Below are 13,976 nucleotides of genomic sequence, written 5' to 3'. Positions count from 1 at the left end.
GTGACTCTCAAGTCCTTGTCAGAGTTGCTTCTTCCCAGGACACAGCCCCCATCCTGTCGGTGTGACTGCGCTCCTAGAACTCCGGCCTGACATTTGTCTGTGTTGAATGCGTGTGGGTGGAATGAACCCAGCAGACCCCGGATAAACATCTTGAAATCAGGAGGTCGGATATTTTGCGTGCAAGATTCCTAAAAGCAGTGGCTGGGCCAATCTTGGAGGTTCCAGAAGAGTGGAAGAAAGCTATGTTGTGCCAAAGGGGAAACGGGATGACCTGGGTAATTATAGGACTGTCCGTCTGACATGGATCCTGGGCAATATAATGGAGGGGCTGATATGGGACTTGACTAATGAAGAATTAAAGAAGGGCACTGTAATTAATGCCAATCAACAGGGTTTTATGGAAAACAGACCCTGTCAAACTAACTGGATGGGATTACAAGTTGGGTTGATAAAGATACAGCACTGTCATAGCCTCCCCGTAACATATTTACTCTTCTGTAAGGCGTTTGAGCAGGTACCGCACAACATTTAATTAAAAAACTAGAATGACGTAAACTGAACATGGGCCACATTCAATGGATTAAAAGCTGGCTAAGGGGTAGGTCCCAATATGTAAACAAGGGCTCATCGCTGGGCAGGTGTGGTCCTGTTGGACTCCCAAGGGGAGCAGGTCTTGCCCCTCTGCGACTGAACGTTTTTATCAATGACCTGGAAGCAGGGCCCAAGCATAATTTTTTCCGGCCCAATACAAATGTGTCACACGGGCCCCCTCCCACACACATACCCCTGGGGGTTGCAGCCTGGGCCGGGCCCTGGTAAAGTGTACCCCTTTTCCCCCTGCTCATGTGGGGGCCCTGCCTGGAGGAAAACATAAAATCACCCCGATGATGTTCACAGCTGACATAAAAACTGGGGAGTGGTAAGGCTGACGAGGAGTCAGAGGACGGGTCTGAGTCAGAGGGAGCTGCAGTGTGTGTTTGCATCATCCAGGAACACACAGTGTGCACAGGCCAGAACCTGGGGGTCGGGAATGAAGACTGAAAAAGATCGGGGGGGGGGCCGGATGAAGATGAAGCTGCAGACGAGCTGCCCCCCCCGGGGGCTACGAAGGCTAATGCGAGCCTGGGCTGCGCGGGAGGGCACCGGCCTGTGGGGCAGGAGCAGAGCGGTGAGGTCAGCTCCGTGCTGGGCCCGTGGGAGGAGGGTCCGGGACTCCGGCCGGGTCGGACTCGGACCCCTCCCCGGCTGGCCGCCGCAGGGACAGACGGACGGACGGGGCGGGACGGATGGGGGTGGAGCACGAGCAGCGCCTGCCCCTGGTGGGCCGGGCCTGGGCGGACGGATGAAGCTGTGAGCCCGGAAGGAAGGACGGGCCGGGGCCGGGACCGGGACCGGAGAGCACCAAGCCCCGGGGGCGGCGGGGACGCCACGTGGTCTCTTCCCCGCTCTCGGCGGGGCGCGCCGGCAGCATGGAGCGGGCGGGGTCCGGGCCCGGCCGGCAGGCGCCGGAGGGTGAGTGGGTGGCGCCGGGGGGGTGCGGGCCATGCGGACTCCCCATCTGGGGGCGGGTTCCCGAGGGGCCGGGCCGTGCTGGGCTGGCTCCCGCCCGTCTAACCCGCCCATCATCGTGTCCTCCTGGCAGGGCTGCCGCGGTTCCAGTGCCCCCCGGATTTCTGCCGGAGCCCCTTCGCCCCCGAGGTGCTGCAGGGCCCCTCCAAGGAGCTGTGGCTGATCCGAGCGCCCGCTGATTTCAGCCCAGAGAGGTGAGGGGCAGGCCGGAGGAGCAGGACGCCTGGGTTCTCTCCTTGGTTCTGGGTGGGTGGGTGGGTGGGTGGGTGGGGGGGTCTAATGGGGAGAGGAGAGGGGAGGGGCAGGACCCCTGGGTTCTCTCCCTGGCCAGGGGATGGTGCTTTGTGATCATTTAGAGGGTGAACGTGGGAGAGAATCTTCCCCTCTGTATGGTGAGGATGATGTTCCTGACCCCCGGCTGTGGGGCTGGGTGGGGTGCTGATCTGTCCAGCAGGCAGGCCCCTCGGTGGAGGCCTGTTACGCTCCCTTGGGTCGGGGGTGAATCCTAGAAGGGCCCACAGGCCTGTGGCTAGGTGGGGTGGGGAGATGGCTTCTCTTCCCCCCAAGCTCTCCACTGGCTTCTGTCCTTCAAGGGCTTGGGCAAAGCCTGGGACTTGCACCACGCCAGCTGCCGGTTCTGAGCCCTGCTCCGGAGTGGGGGCACAGAGCCGGGGCTATTCCAGCCCGAGGCTCACATGAGGTTCTCCTGCTTCCCCCCCCCTCCAGCCTTGACGGCCGCGCCGTGCCCCTGGTCGGGTTCCAGACGCTGAAGATGAAGCTTGGTGGGACGCGGCGGCTCTTTGACGTACACGGTGCCCTGCGGGAGCCGGGCAGCCCCCACCTGCTGGTGTCCTCGGCCCGCTCCGGCCAGCTCTCCTGCGCCGCCTCCTTCCATGGCTGCATGAGCATCTGTGAGAGATTTGGGGACCCCAGCAGCGGGAGCCCTCCCCAGGCCGTTACAGCCAGGCCTGCCCCACAGGTCATGGAGGGCCTCAAGCAGCGTTTCCTGCCCTTCGGGGGCAGCCCAAAGTGCCGATGCCCGGAGGAGGCAGCCATGTCCTCACCAGCCACAGACACGCAGGCGGGGCTGGGGCCTGCCAGGAAGAAGAAGAAGAAGCGAGTGAAAGAAGAGCCTAGAGAGCTGCCGGTGTCAATAAAGCAGGAACCTCCCGGGGGCTGGGAGAGCAGCGATCCTGGCCCTCAGCCCCCCGCAGGGGAGGATGATGGCTTGAGGGGGGCAGAGGAGCCCACTGGGGGTGACCCGAGCCACAGGCACAAGAAGAAGAAGAAGAAGAAGCACAAGTACGAGGCGTTGGACGGGGGAGCCTGGCCGCTGCTGGACCCCAGCGCCATGAAGCGGGAGCCTTCACACCCCCGGGACTGAACGTGGCCGAAGCCTGGGAGTTTGGTTTGAGGCACTTGGGATGGGGACGTTCCACCCCATCACTGCTCTGCCCTGTGGTGTCCGGTTGCTCCAGAGATGGGAGGGCCAGCTTCACGTGGGGTGCCCCAGACTGCCGGTCCAAAGTCCCTCAGTGGGCACTAGCAGCACACGGGAGCGAAGGGAGGCTCTCCCATGCCTTGGCGGACCTACGCCGAGCGGGACACGTTCTGGGCTCCAGCTGGCGACTCCGTGGCCAGGCTGTTCAGGGAGTGCCTGGCATTCGTGGTGGGAGCTTGGTGCTGGCTGCGCGGCTGCAAGATCCTGCCCGAGGCTGGGAGGGGTCGCAGGGGGCTCTGTTGTGTGTCTGCCTTCAGTGATAAATGCAAGTACGCAGGGGGATTTGTTCTGTCTCCTTTCATTGCCATGCCTGTAGGGTGCCCCCCCACCAGTAACTGTTCCCCGGCGGGAGGGCAGCTAGCTCCTCCCCCCCGGGCCAGGCACCCCCCATTCTGGTTTTTGTGCCTCCCTTGTGGAGGAAGGATTGAGTTTGGCGCCTTGCTGCTGGGAGTGAAGGGGCCTGGCTCGGTGAGCCACCCCCCCAGGGGAGCAGCGATGCCCCATGTGCTGAGGAGCTGCCCCATCTCCTGCTAAGCCTCCCACTTAGTGCCCCGGCCACAAAGGGAGGGTGTTAGCAGGGGCGCTGGGTGCTGGTGGGGCTCTGCCTTGTAGGTCCTGCCCTGGTGTGGACCCCAGGGAGAACTGGAGCAAGAGCCAGGGAGTGTCAGCCCAGGACCATGTGCCTGCTGGGAAGCTGGGCCAAGGTGCTGGGGGTGAGTGTGACCAGGCCAGTCATCCCAGTTGGGAGAGCGAGGCCCAGCGGCAGGGCAGGGCAGGACGGGTTCTGGGCAGTGTGTGTGCGTGTGGCTGTTACAGACCCAGCAGAAATAATGTTAAAGCGGGGAGGAGCGGGGGTTGTGAGGGGTGCAGAGCTGCTGCCTCTGCCCGACTCCCACGTGGGTACAGCCACCCCTTCATTGACCTGGCCGCGTGTCCACACACACCCGTGCTGGGGCGTGCAGGGTCTGTGCCTTTGGGGAAGGGGAGGCAAGCAAAGCCATGGAGTGGCAGATGCAGCAGTTTTGGTGGGGACCCTGGGTGGGGATGACTGCCTCAGAAACAGTTGGCAGGGAAGGAATGGGGTGGGGACGGCAGGGAAGGGGCAGCGTGGTTGGCATGAGCCCCTGTGACTCACTAGGCCCCCTCAGAATCCTGTTGAATCACTGCACCCCCAAACGCCGCTCCCCCACACTCCCAGGATGTATTTTATATAACCTGCCTCATTTAAAACCTAACACTCCATCGCTGTCAGCTCAAACTGCAATGGTGTTATTGTCTCCGGTCCACGACCAGGAATATGTCAATGGGGATTGGGAGACCCCCTCCCACAACCACCTATTTTTTTCAGCCATTGTAACTTGCCCCCACTGGGGCCCTTCTCTTGGCTGGGGCAGCTTCAGCAGCTCCCTGGCATGTGCGGGACAGAGGGGCCTGGCAGTGGCCATGCTTTGAGTTAGTAGCGCCTGTGACAAAGTGGGAATTTCTTGTAATATTTTTTAGTCCTGTTTGTGCCTCAGTTTCCCTCATGTGCTGCATTGTTACCCCATGGGTGGAAAGGGCCTGTTTGCTGTCAGGGCAAACTAAAACACAGATGTGAACAGCATCCAGCTGGCTGGGTTGAAGTGGGCCTCAATCAGTGGAGCAGCTGAGCAGACAGTGGACTGGACATGGACACCTAGCACCCAACAACCCAGAGAGAAAAAGACTGTGGGGGCGGGCAGCCAACTTGAACAATGGGATTCACTACAGCCTGGGTGGGCTCTGGCTGCGCTCCATGTACTATGCTTTAACCTCCGTTTCTCTGCTAACCTCAGGACCTCATGCTTCGGATGACGACTAAACCCTGCCGCTTTGACAGCGCTGTGTGTGTGTCACTGCAGTGGTGTATTGATCTCCCTTGGGGTCTGGCTCTGGGACTTGCTGAAGGGAGCATGCAGTGTGAAGCTGGGGTGCTGAAGGCCCAGTCTAAGGAGGTGGCAAAGCCATGGGGTTGCCCTGGAGGAAGAGTGAGACCCCAATAAGGATTCCTCCCATAGACAGTTTCAAAGCCGGGCCCATAGCACTGAGTCAGTGGCACTGACAGCTGGGACCCTAGTAGAGACAAGGCTGGGCAGCATCTCCCCATTCCAGGGTCAAGGCAGGGCTCTAACGCCAGAGCGCTGGAGTCTGCTCTAGCAAATCACCCCCTCAAGCTGCGGGCCCCTGGCTGCACTAGGAGCTTTTGGCTGCTCTGTCCCAGGGGCTCACTGGCCCCTGCTACCTGGGTGGCAGTGGGGCAAGGGAGGGTGCAGGGATGGTTCCCAGCAAGGGAATCACCCATGTACATGCAGGGAGTGCCGGACTGGCATGGATTCCTGCACCTGCAGTGCAAGCCCGAGGCTGCAGGCTACAACACAGGCCCCTTCGTCCTGGCCAGCCATGGCAGCTGGGCACAGCTTGTCAGTGCACGGGGTGGGAGAACCGAAACTGCTCCTCAACCCCCTCAGACTTTCCCAGGCTGAGATTCTGAAGGCAGCCAGCACTCCTCCCCAGGAGGACATGGGGGAGCCTAGATGCCAGAGGCTCCTGCCCAGCTACGAGCTGGAGCTGTGCTCACCTCTCTGCTTTCCCCATTATCCGGCCCCTGCCAACGAGGTGTGATGAGCCCCCCTGCAGACATACCCAGCCTGGGCAGGAGGGCGCCATGAGCTGTGCCTGCGTGAGATGCTATTTAGTGACCAGGGCGAGCAGCCATGCTTCCCAGCATGGTTTATTGTGAAAGTCCAGACTCGCAAAAACAGCTGGGGTTTGGTTCCTGGTGCTGCTGAACGTCCCCCAAGGCCCTGGCTTCCTGGCAGACAGCATATGGAGCGCTGGCAGGGACACATGGCCTGCTGGGAAGAGGGGAGCTGTTTATTCCTGCTTGTCCATGCTGCTGGCAGTGCTCCGCTCACTTGGGGATCTTCAGAAACGGCTGGTGGAGGGTGTCAAAGAGTCTCTTGGCCTGTAAGGAAATCAGAGGAAACCCCTGAGACTGTGAAGGCTGGAGCTCCAGGCCAGCATCCTCTGCTGGGGCCTTTCACCCAGGGATGCCCTCCTGCCGGTTCCGTGCAGCCTGAGTCTTTGCCCTTTGGCACAGGGGCGGATGAGCGCCCAGCTGGTGCATTAGAAGTTCTCCGTCCTGCTCCCACTCACCTTCTGGGGCCCGATGCCTGGGCAGAGGGAGAGCTCCTCCTTGGACGCTCGCGCGATGTTCGCCAGAGACTGAAACAACAATGTTGAGTCAAAGTCGACCCCAGGAAGCCTGGGCCACAGTGTGCGACTCTCCCAAGTCCCCCCATTCAGCCCCAGCCCTCTGCCCTTCACACTCACGGGGAAGGAGTGACCCAGTCCTGCTGTCACAGCATGGTTTGTGGGCTGGTCATACGTCTCCTCCCATAGGGGTCCCTGTAGGCTGGGAGCTAAGGGGAGCAGGGACAGCCAGGAGGTACAGCAGCTTGGGCTAGGCCGGTTTGACATCCTGTCCTTTCTGGCTGCTCGCTGGCTTTGCCCTCTTGCCTCTCCCAGCGGCAGCGCTCCGCTCTAACAAACAGCTCACGCACCGCAGGGAAAGCCCAGAGACCCAGCTTGGGACCTGTTCTGAGTCAACTGATACGAAGGAAGCCATGAGGCTAAGTCGTCCCAAAAGGCAGCTGGCCCTGGGTTGAGTCCTGGGGGCCCACAGCAAGGCCCAGTCTGCCCCCCAACAAGCAGCAGGAGGCTCACCCCAAATGTAGAGAGGAGGCTCAGCGTGTCCGTCTTGTTCACCGACTTCACGCTGGTCAGACAATCTGTCATCTGGAAAGCAAAACAGCTGCTGCCGGTGGGAGCACTCTCTCGGCTGGGGGAAAGTGCACTCACACGCTCACTTCAGTCACAAGCTTAATTCCCCTCTCCCCTTTGCACACTGTTGAGAGAGACTCCTGCTACAGAAGCCCTAGGGAGGACACTGCTGTTGGGAAGCTCCCCACATTGGGGTCCCTGGCTGGGTGCTGCCATGGCACTGCTATGGGGAAGGTTGTGGCACTGGGAGTCCTCAGCAGAGCACTGCTGTGGGGAAGGTCATGGCATGGGGGTCCCTGGTTGGGGTGCTGCCACGGCACTGCTGTGGGGAAGCGCGCAGCAGGGTAGCCTTACTTTGGACAGGAAGTCTTGATCCACCTTCTCCTTGAGCAGGTCAGCTGGTTTCTGCTCATAGGCTTTATATGTTTCCAGGTAGCGGCCGGCCTCTTCAGGGCTGAGGGGAACCGGAGACCTAAGAATTAGCTCAGGAATCAAAAGACCGAGTTGAACAGGCCCAGTGAACACCACAAAGGGTTAAAGATCCCCCCACACAACCCCCCCCAAAAAAACAGAGCTGAGTCTCTGCCTGCAGGGAGTGGCACTCAAAGCCGGGCACAGGTAGGGCTGAGGTGCCAGGCTGGCTGACCAGCTGCTATTCTCTAGCCAACGGTAACGTTCAGCCCTGCCTCTGCTATGGGCCCCATACAGTCCGTGTGCGCTCCCCAAGGCCCAGCGTGGGGCAGTCGAGCAGATGTGCCACAGGTCAGGGAGCTTCCAGCACGCAGGCCTAGGCACCCGCTGAGGAGGACGGGGAGCCTTTGGGCAGCGCTTGAAAAATGCAACGTTGCCCCGAGAGGGCTCGCAATCCATGGCCCGCCAGGAATGATCCGCCCCTCCCAGGGGAAAGGACCTGCCCATAGTCTCAGTGCTGGGACCCAGGAGTCTGGCTGAAGTGGCAGCCCCCCAGGTTACCCACCGGCTCCATCTACCTTGGCATTCCAGAGATGGGAGAGTGGGCCTGGGTCTCACAGCCCTTGGCAAGACACGCCCAGCCCAGCCTGATCCACCGCACATCTTGCCCCTCAGCAGGGCACTCACAGCCCACCCAGCCCAGTCTCTGGCTCCCCGGCTCTGGGGCTCCCCCTGGTTGGGACACACCCCGCTGGTCGGGCCCACTCTGCGGCTCTCACCTCCAGGCCAGGATGAGGGTGCAGTCGGCCAGGATGCACATCTTGGCCAGTTCCTTCAGCGCCTGGTGCGGGTCCTTCTACAGCCAACAAGAGCAATTTGCCTCTGAGATGGGCACCAGGGGAGGGTTATTTGAGGGGGAATGAAGGAGGGGTGATGGCATTGGCTGGGCAAGGCCATGGAGGCTGGAGAAGCCAGTGGATCATTGTGCAGGAGGACGGGAAGCTGGGGGGAAGCTGTTTCTGGCCACCCCAGCCCTGTAGCAGGGGAAGGGACAAAGCACTGTTGCAAGAGAGGGTCTGGCTCAGAGCTGGGAGGGGACAGAGGCACCGGGGCTCCTCACCACGTCCACCTGCAACAGCAGCACCTGCAGTGCGTACATCTTCCCCAGGAGCCGCAGCCGCTCGTGGATGTAGTTAGGGTGCAGGTTGTGGTACCGCAGACTGCAAGGAGAGCAGAGAGCATCAGAGCCACGACCAGCCCCTCTCCTGCCCACCCCCTGGGCAATTCTTGCCTGCCCCCCAGCCCCTTCAAGAGCCCAGTTCTCCCAGCCATCAGTCTGCCCCCCTAAGCCCGCTCCCCCTAAGCCCAGTTCTCCCAGCCATCGGTCTGCCCCCCCATCCCGCTCTCTCAAGAGCCCCGCTTTGCCAGCCGTTGGCTCACCTACCCACCTCAGGAAGAGGGCGCACGTGCTCTGCCCCAGCACGTAGTCAGGGACAATCTCGCCAAACTCCCAGGGGACGTTGCGCACAAACTTCAGGATGGGATTCCCACACTGAGAAGAGAGGGGGGGAGTCCCCCACAGCATCAGAAATGGGGTGCCAGCCCTGATGGGGCACTGGCAAGAGACTGGGAGGAGAGGCTGGGGAGCTCCGGATGGGGGGTCCCAGAGAGAGGCCGAGGGGTGGGGTGAGGCAGGAGCAAACTCTCGATGTAGGCAGCAGAGAGAGTCCAGGAGAGAGACCGGGTTGGGGGAGAGACTGGAAGAGGCCGGGTGGGCAAGCCCTTGATAGGGATGCCAGGGGAAGGGTAGAGTGGGGCAGGCAAGCCTCCGACGGGGATGGGAGACTCTGAACCATGCAGCACAACAGCCAAGCACAACTGGAGCCAGGGTCCAGGGAGACCCTCCTTCCACAGACCTCTCCCGCAGAGGGAGAGCCCCCCTCCCATGCCAAAAGGGAGCAAGAAGAAGTGCCCCTCAGGCTGGCCCTTCCCTCCTCCCCGCCCACTCTCACCTGGCGAGGGCTGACGATGATGCAGTTGCTTTTGGCCCCCGATTTCAATGTAGGGCTGGGGTCCGAATCCCTGCTGCCAGAGGTGCTGCAGGGTGCAGTGCTGGCCTCATTGCCTGGAGGGAGCATCCCTGAGGCAGCCCCCTCTCCAGACCCCAATGAGGCAGGCCGGGGGTCAGGCATGGGGACCTTTGTGACGATGTATTCGGCATAGGAGGCGGCCCCAAGCGGGGCAGGGGCTCTGGGTTCTGTTGCAGAGCAAGAAGATTTGAAGAGGGGTCTGATCTGGCAGGAGGCAACATACCTTGGGTTAGAGGGAGGCCGAGCCAGCTGTGTGTGGGCAGGGGCCTCCCAGGGAGAGCTGGGTATGAACTGGAATGATCCCAAGTGTGCCAGGGATCCCCTCCCTGAGCAATCGGGGTGTTTCTTGAGGGCCCGTGGGGAATTGCAGAACCAGCTCTGTGCTAGGGTCCCCAGAGTGAGCAGAGGGGGTCTGGGGATTCTCAGGGGAGTGGCAGAGCCAACTTGGTGCTAGGGGCCTCCTGCATCTCACTGCGTGAGAGAAGCTCAAGGCTGCTGGACACAACAAGCTGCCTATTAGGTCTCCTCCAAGAGCCACCCCCAAGCCCTTTACTACCGTAGTGCTTTCAGGGTCCTGTGGTTGCACGGTGAATCTCTTCCTCCCCTGTGGGGCCTGGGCTGCCTCTGCGGGCTCCATCCTTCAGGACCCAGCCTGGAAGCGATTCCTGAGGAGAGTCCAGAGCAGATGCCTAAGACACCAGCAGGGACCAGCCTCACCCAGTCAGCTGGTTCTGGAAGGGCTCATGGCCTCGTGGTCACACACCAAAGAGCTCTGAAAGGCCAGGGCTCAAGGTAGCACCCAGAACAGCTGGGCTTGAGCTCAGCATTGCACAGCTTTTCTCTTGCCAGTTAGCTCAATGCAGCCCGTTCCCTGGAGTCACGGCTGACATGTCCAGGGGGAGAACGGTGGGTTAGTGTCCCCCGGGCATATCAGTAACACATGGCCATGGGGGGAAGGGTTTGTCCTACAGGGAGGCTTGGCTGGTGTCAGGAGCCTCTCGTTTGTGCAGACCCATGAAGGGGAAACACTGGGTGACAGACTCTGGGGTAGGAGCGCCCAGCCTGGTGGACCCCCCATCCCAGGGTCATAGACAAGTTCAGGGGGCTCTTTATGGCTAGATGTGGGGGGAGGGAGAAGGTCAGCTGGCAGCAGCTGAGAGGCCCTGCTCTAGTGCAGGGCAGCTGCATTTGCCAAGGTGCCCCGGGGCACCCCCCACAGCTCGGGCCGGGCCCCCCGCCTGGAGCCAGAGCAGCGCCTGGCAGACCCACTCAGGGTCAGGATTTGATGCATCCTCCAGCGTCAGGGGGCGGGGCCAGGGTTAGGTTCGCGCCCCCTCGCGGCCGCCCACCTCCGCGCTGTGATTGGCTCTCTGCCTCTGACGCCCCCCCCACCCACTGTGATTGGCTCTCTGCCTCTGACGCCCCCCCCACCCACTGTGATTGGCTCTCTGCCTCTGACGCCCCTCGCGGCCCCCCCTGCGCTGTGATTGGCTCTCTGCCTCTGACACCACGAGTCAGAACAAGGATCGTCCCTCTCTCTCCCTTCCCCCCCCCCCCCCGCGCATGCGCCTTAGCCCCCCTTCCAGTCCCCAGTCCCTCTCCTCACCCGGCTTCTCCGGGGGGAGCAACGCGGCCGCCACCCCGTGTCGAGCGGGAGCTCGGGGGTCACCCGCCACCCTGCGCCGGTCTCGACGGTCGCCAGCGACGGGCCGCAGGGAGGCAGCGACGTCGCTCCTCCGAACTCGATGGTGTGGCGCCCTGGCAGAGCGGCTTTCCCCGCTGGCCGCTCTGGGACCCGCGCGGGGGACTCTGTGGTAGCGAGAAGCTAGAGGAGGGAGGGCGGCGAGACGGGCTCGTTGGGGCCTGTCTAGCCTTGGGTCCTCCGGACTCTATCATGGCTGGGCGGAAGCTGGGGCGAGAAAGAGGCCGGCAGCCGCCCGCGGTTGTCATGGCAGCGGCGCGCCCGTGGGCGGACGGAGAAGGCCTGGGCGGCCCGGCCTGGCCTGGCTCCTGCCGCGCGGGGGGGGCAGCGCTCGGCTGGGAAACCCACCGGACCCCGCTCCCCGGCCCGGCCCCAGCGCTGCCCTCGCCTGGCTCTCCCCCAGCGCGGGGCCCGCATGGCGGCAAGCGGCCCGGCCGGGGCGACTCCTGGAGCTGGCGGGGTAAGTCACGGGGTATCCCCCGCACGAGCGGGACCGCGGGGCCGGGTCTGCTGCAACCCGGGCTCCGGGCAGGGCCGACCCCAGCCAGGCGGTGCCAGGCCGCAGCTTAAACACGGCCCAGCATGGAGACACCAACCCCTTCCCCCCTATAACCCACTGCCGCCTCCTCCCCAAAAACCTCCGCCTAGTGCCCAGCCTCGCCCCCCCCGCTGCACCCGAGCCCCCTGCTCCGGGACCTGCCCCAGAGAACAGCCCGGCTCCTGCTCCCCGGAGCCCCCTGCAGGCACTCGAAGGCCGCCAGGGGCTCATACTTCATCTGCTCCAGCCCCTCATCCTTTCCGTGCCTTCCGCTGGACTCTCTCCAATTTGTCCACGTCCTTTCTGTAGGGGAGCCCCCCCAAAACTGGACACACTACTCCAGCCGGGGCCCCTCCAGTGCTGGATAGAGCGGAGTGAGTCCTTCCACACCTGCTAATTCCTCTTGCCCTCAAACATGTCCCTTCCTCCTCTCCCATCTGAGTGTGTCCAGCTTCAACTGCCTGGGCCTGCCCCATTATTAAATATTTGTTCCCCACCTAGCCAGGGCCCGAGCAGAATTTGTTCACGCCCGGTACAAACTTGTAACACAGGCCCCCTCCCACACGCAGACCCGAGGGCGTTGCAGCCTGGGCCGGGCCCTCCAGGGTCTCAGGGCTCGGATAAAGTGTACCCTCCCCCCCATGTGGGGGCCCTACACCTAGCTACTTACAGACTGAGCAAGTCACCCCTTTAACCGGCCCTTTGTGAATAGAGCGAGTTACTTGAGGCTATCGCTACAAGGCAGGTTTTCTGATGCTTTGCTCATTCTTGGGGCTCTTCTCTGAACCCTCTGCGGTTTATCAACCTCTCTCTCGAATTGTGGGCACCAGAACTGGACACAGGATTCCAGCAGCGGCCGCCCTAGTACCAAACACAGAGGTAAAATCTCCTCTCTGCTCCTACTCGAGGTTCCCTCGTTTATGCATTATTGATAATTCTACTATTTCCATCTAATCATGGATGAATACCACTGGCAGAATTCTTTCTTTGTAATGTATTTTTAAAAATCCTTCTTATTTTCTTTAACTCTGCTGGCCATCAATTTCTCCTTGTGTCCCTTTGTTTCCCTTACCAGTTTTCTAAAGTTTCTGACGTCAGATTTTTATTCATTACTATCAACTTCCCCTTTCTTCCATGTGTTACACATATATATAGCTAGATAGATTTTTATTTTTTTATAGCTGACTTCACTTCCCCTCTAAATCAAGTCTGTTTTTTAACCAGTGTGGCCTTCCTCAATTGCAGCTTTCTGGGGGCTTAGCAAAGTGTTCTTAAATGATTCCCAGTTATCTTCCTCTTTTTTCTGATTACATTTTACCTTCCAGCTGATTTGGCTCATAATTGTTTTCACTTGACCTAAACTATCATTAATTTTTAGTTTGATTTGTTCCTCTTTATTTGTTAAGAATTCCCCTGTGTTAGCTGCAACATTTTTTGAGCTAGGAAATTCCCATCTATGATTGGAAACTCCAAGGATGTTTCAGTAGTGGCAGCATGAGACCTCCAGCATGTGTCACCCATGATCACAGGTTTTTCCTACACATTGTAGGTAGGTGTGTGAGGAGCAGGTCATACAGCCCACATCACACTAGGGAACAGTAGCAGACATCATCCACTATTCCATCTTGTGCTTTGTGTGAGGACATTAATCCATAACCATTCAAGATCATTTTCTTCTGTGTTATCAGTGCCACGGAGCCAGGTAATGCTGTTTTCGATGGAGTTCTCCTCCCCCTCTGCCCACCTGATCCTTCCTAACTTGGTTATAACCACTGATTGTAACATTCCAGTCATGCAAATCATTCCAAGCAGGTTTCAATAATATCAGCTAGATTGAATCTGTGCTAATAAACAAGCAATTCCAATTCCTTGTTTGTTACCTTCCCTTCTTGCATTGCTGGACTGGCAGTTCACGAATCATGGGATGTGGGGTAGAGGGGATTTTGGAGTGCCAGCGGCCTCTGGGTGACTGGGAAAGGGGGGGGGGGGGAGGCTGTTGTGACGATTGGGCCTAGAAATTTACCTTCACTGTGAGCTCAGCTGTAAACCACGTGTATAAGTGCAGAAGATGTTGCAATAACCTGCAACCATAATGGTGGGTGAGAAAAGGGACTTGGGAGACACAACTACGGCATTAATCCAAACACAGGCCTCCTGCTCTAACTCTCCTTCCTCTGTCCCCAGCACTGCCCTGGGTGGTTATGGGTTCTTGCCACTAGGTGAGCACAGAGCAGATGCCCAGCCTGCCATGCATCATGACCCCCATTCCCCTGCCTGCTGGTGGAAGGATGTTGCTGGAGGCAGCAGAACCACAGGGCTGAGTGGGGCCCTCACCATCTACTCAACTCCCCCTACCTCCCAACA

General features: G+C 60.3%; 2 protein-coding genes across 5 annotated transcripts; one reads left to right on the top strand and one right to left on the bottom strand.

Annotated features, from left to right (window-relative positions):
• Positions 1-1,260: 1,260 nt before the first annotated feature.
• POLR1G (RNA polymerase I subunit G) lies at positions 1,261-3,891 on the top strand. The gene is made up of 3 exons (XM_067556545.1): positions 1,261-1,512; positions 1,643-1,763; positions 2,296-3,891. The coding sequence occupies exons 1-3, from the start codon at positions 1,470-1,472 to the stop codon at positions 2,951-2,953; spliced, it is 822 nt and encodes a 273-aa protein (XP_067412646.1). The 5' UTR covers positions 1,261-1,469; the 3' UTR covers positions 2,954-3,891.
• Positions 3,892-4,322: 431 nt separating this feature from the next.
• Positions 4,323-11,184, bottom strand: ERCC1 (ERCC excision repair 1, endonuclease non-catalytic subunit). Of its 4 annotated transcripts, XM_067556542.1 has the most exons (10): positions 10,979-11,184; positions 9,929-10,037; positions 9,295-9,576; positions 8,731-8,834; positions 8,403-8,502; positions 8,062-8,138; positions 7,226-7,325; positions 6,815-6,886; positions 6,245-6,313; positions 4,323-6,053 (listed from the first exon to the last, which is right to left on the bottom strand). In XM_067556542.1, exons 2-10 carry the CDS (start codon positions 10,007-10,009, stop codon positions 6,000-6,002), a joined length of 939 nt encoding a protein of 312 aa, XP_067412643.1. In that variant the 5' UTR covers positions 10,010-10,037; positions 10,979-11,184; the 3' UTR covers positions 4,323-5,999. The 4 variants fall into 4 exon arrangements, with proteins under 4 accessions (XP_067412643.1, XP_067412642.1, XP_067412644.1 ...); XM_067556541.1 differs by lacking the exon at positions 10,979-11,184 and having other exon boundaries at positions 9,929-10,413; XM_067556543.1 differs by lacking the exon at positions 10,979-11,184 and having other exon boundaries at positions 8,412-8,502; positions 9,929-10,413.
• Between the last annotated feature and the right edge of the window lie 2,792 nt (positions 11,185-13,976).

The sequence above is a fragment of the Emydura macquarii genome, unplaced genomic scaffold, assembly GCF_026122565.2.
Source record: "Emydura macquarii macquarii isolate MOO-44397 ecotype Brisbane River unplaced genomic scaffold, CSIRO-AGI_Emac_v2 contig_1790, whole genome shotgun sequence".
Classification (NCBI taxonomy): domain Eukaryota; kingdom Metazoa; phylum Chordata; order Testudines; family Chelidae; genus Emydura; species Emydura macquarii.
The sequence above is the reverse complement of the archived record's forward strand: the minus strand, read 5'-3'. Positions and strand labels throughout refer to the sequence as shown.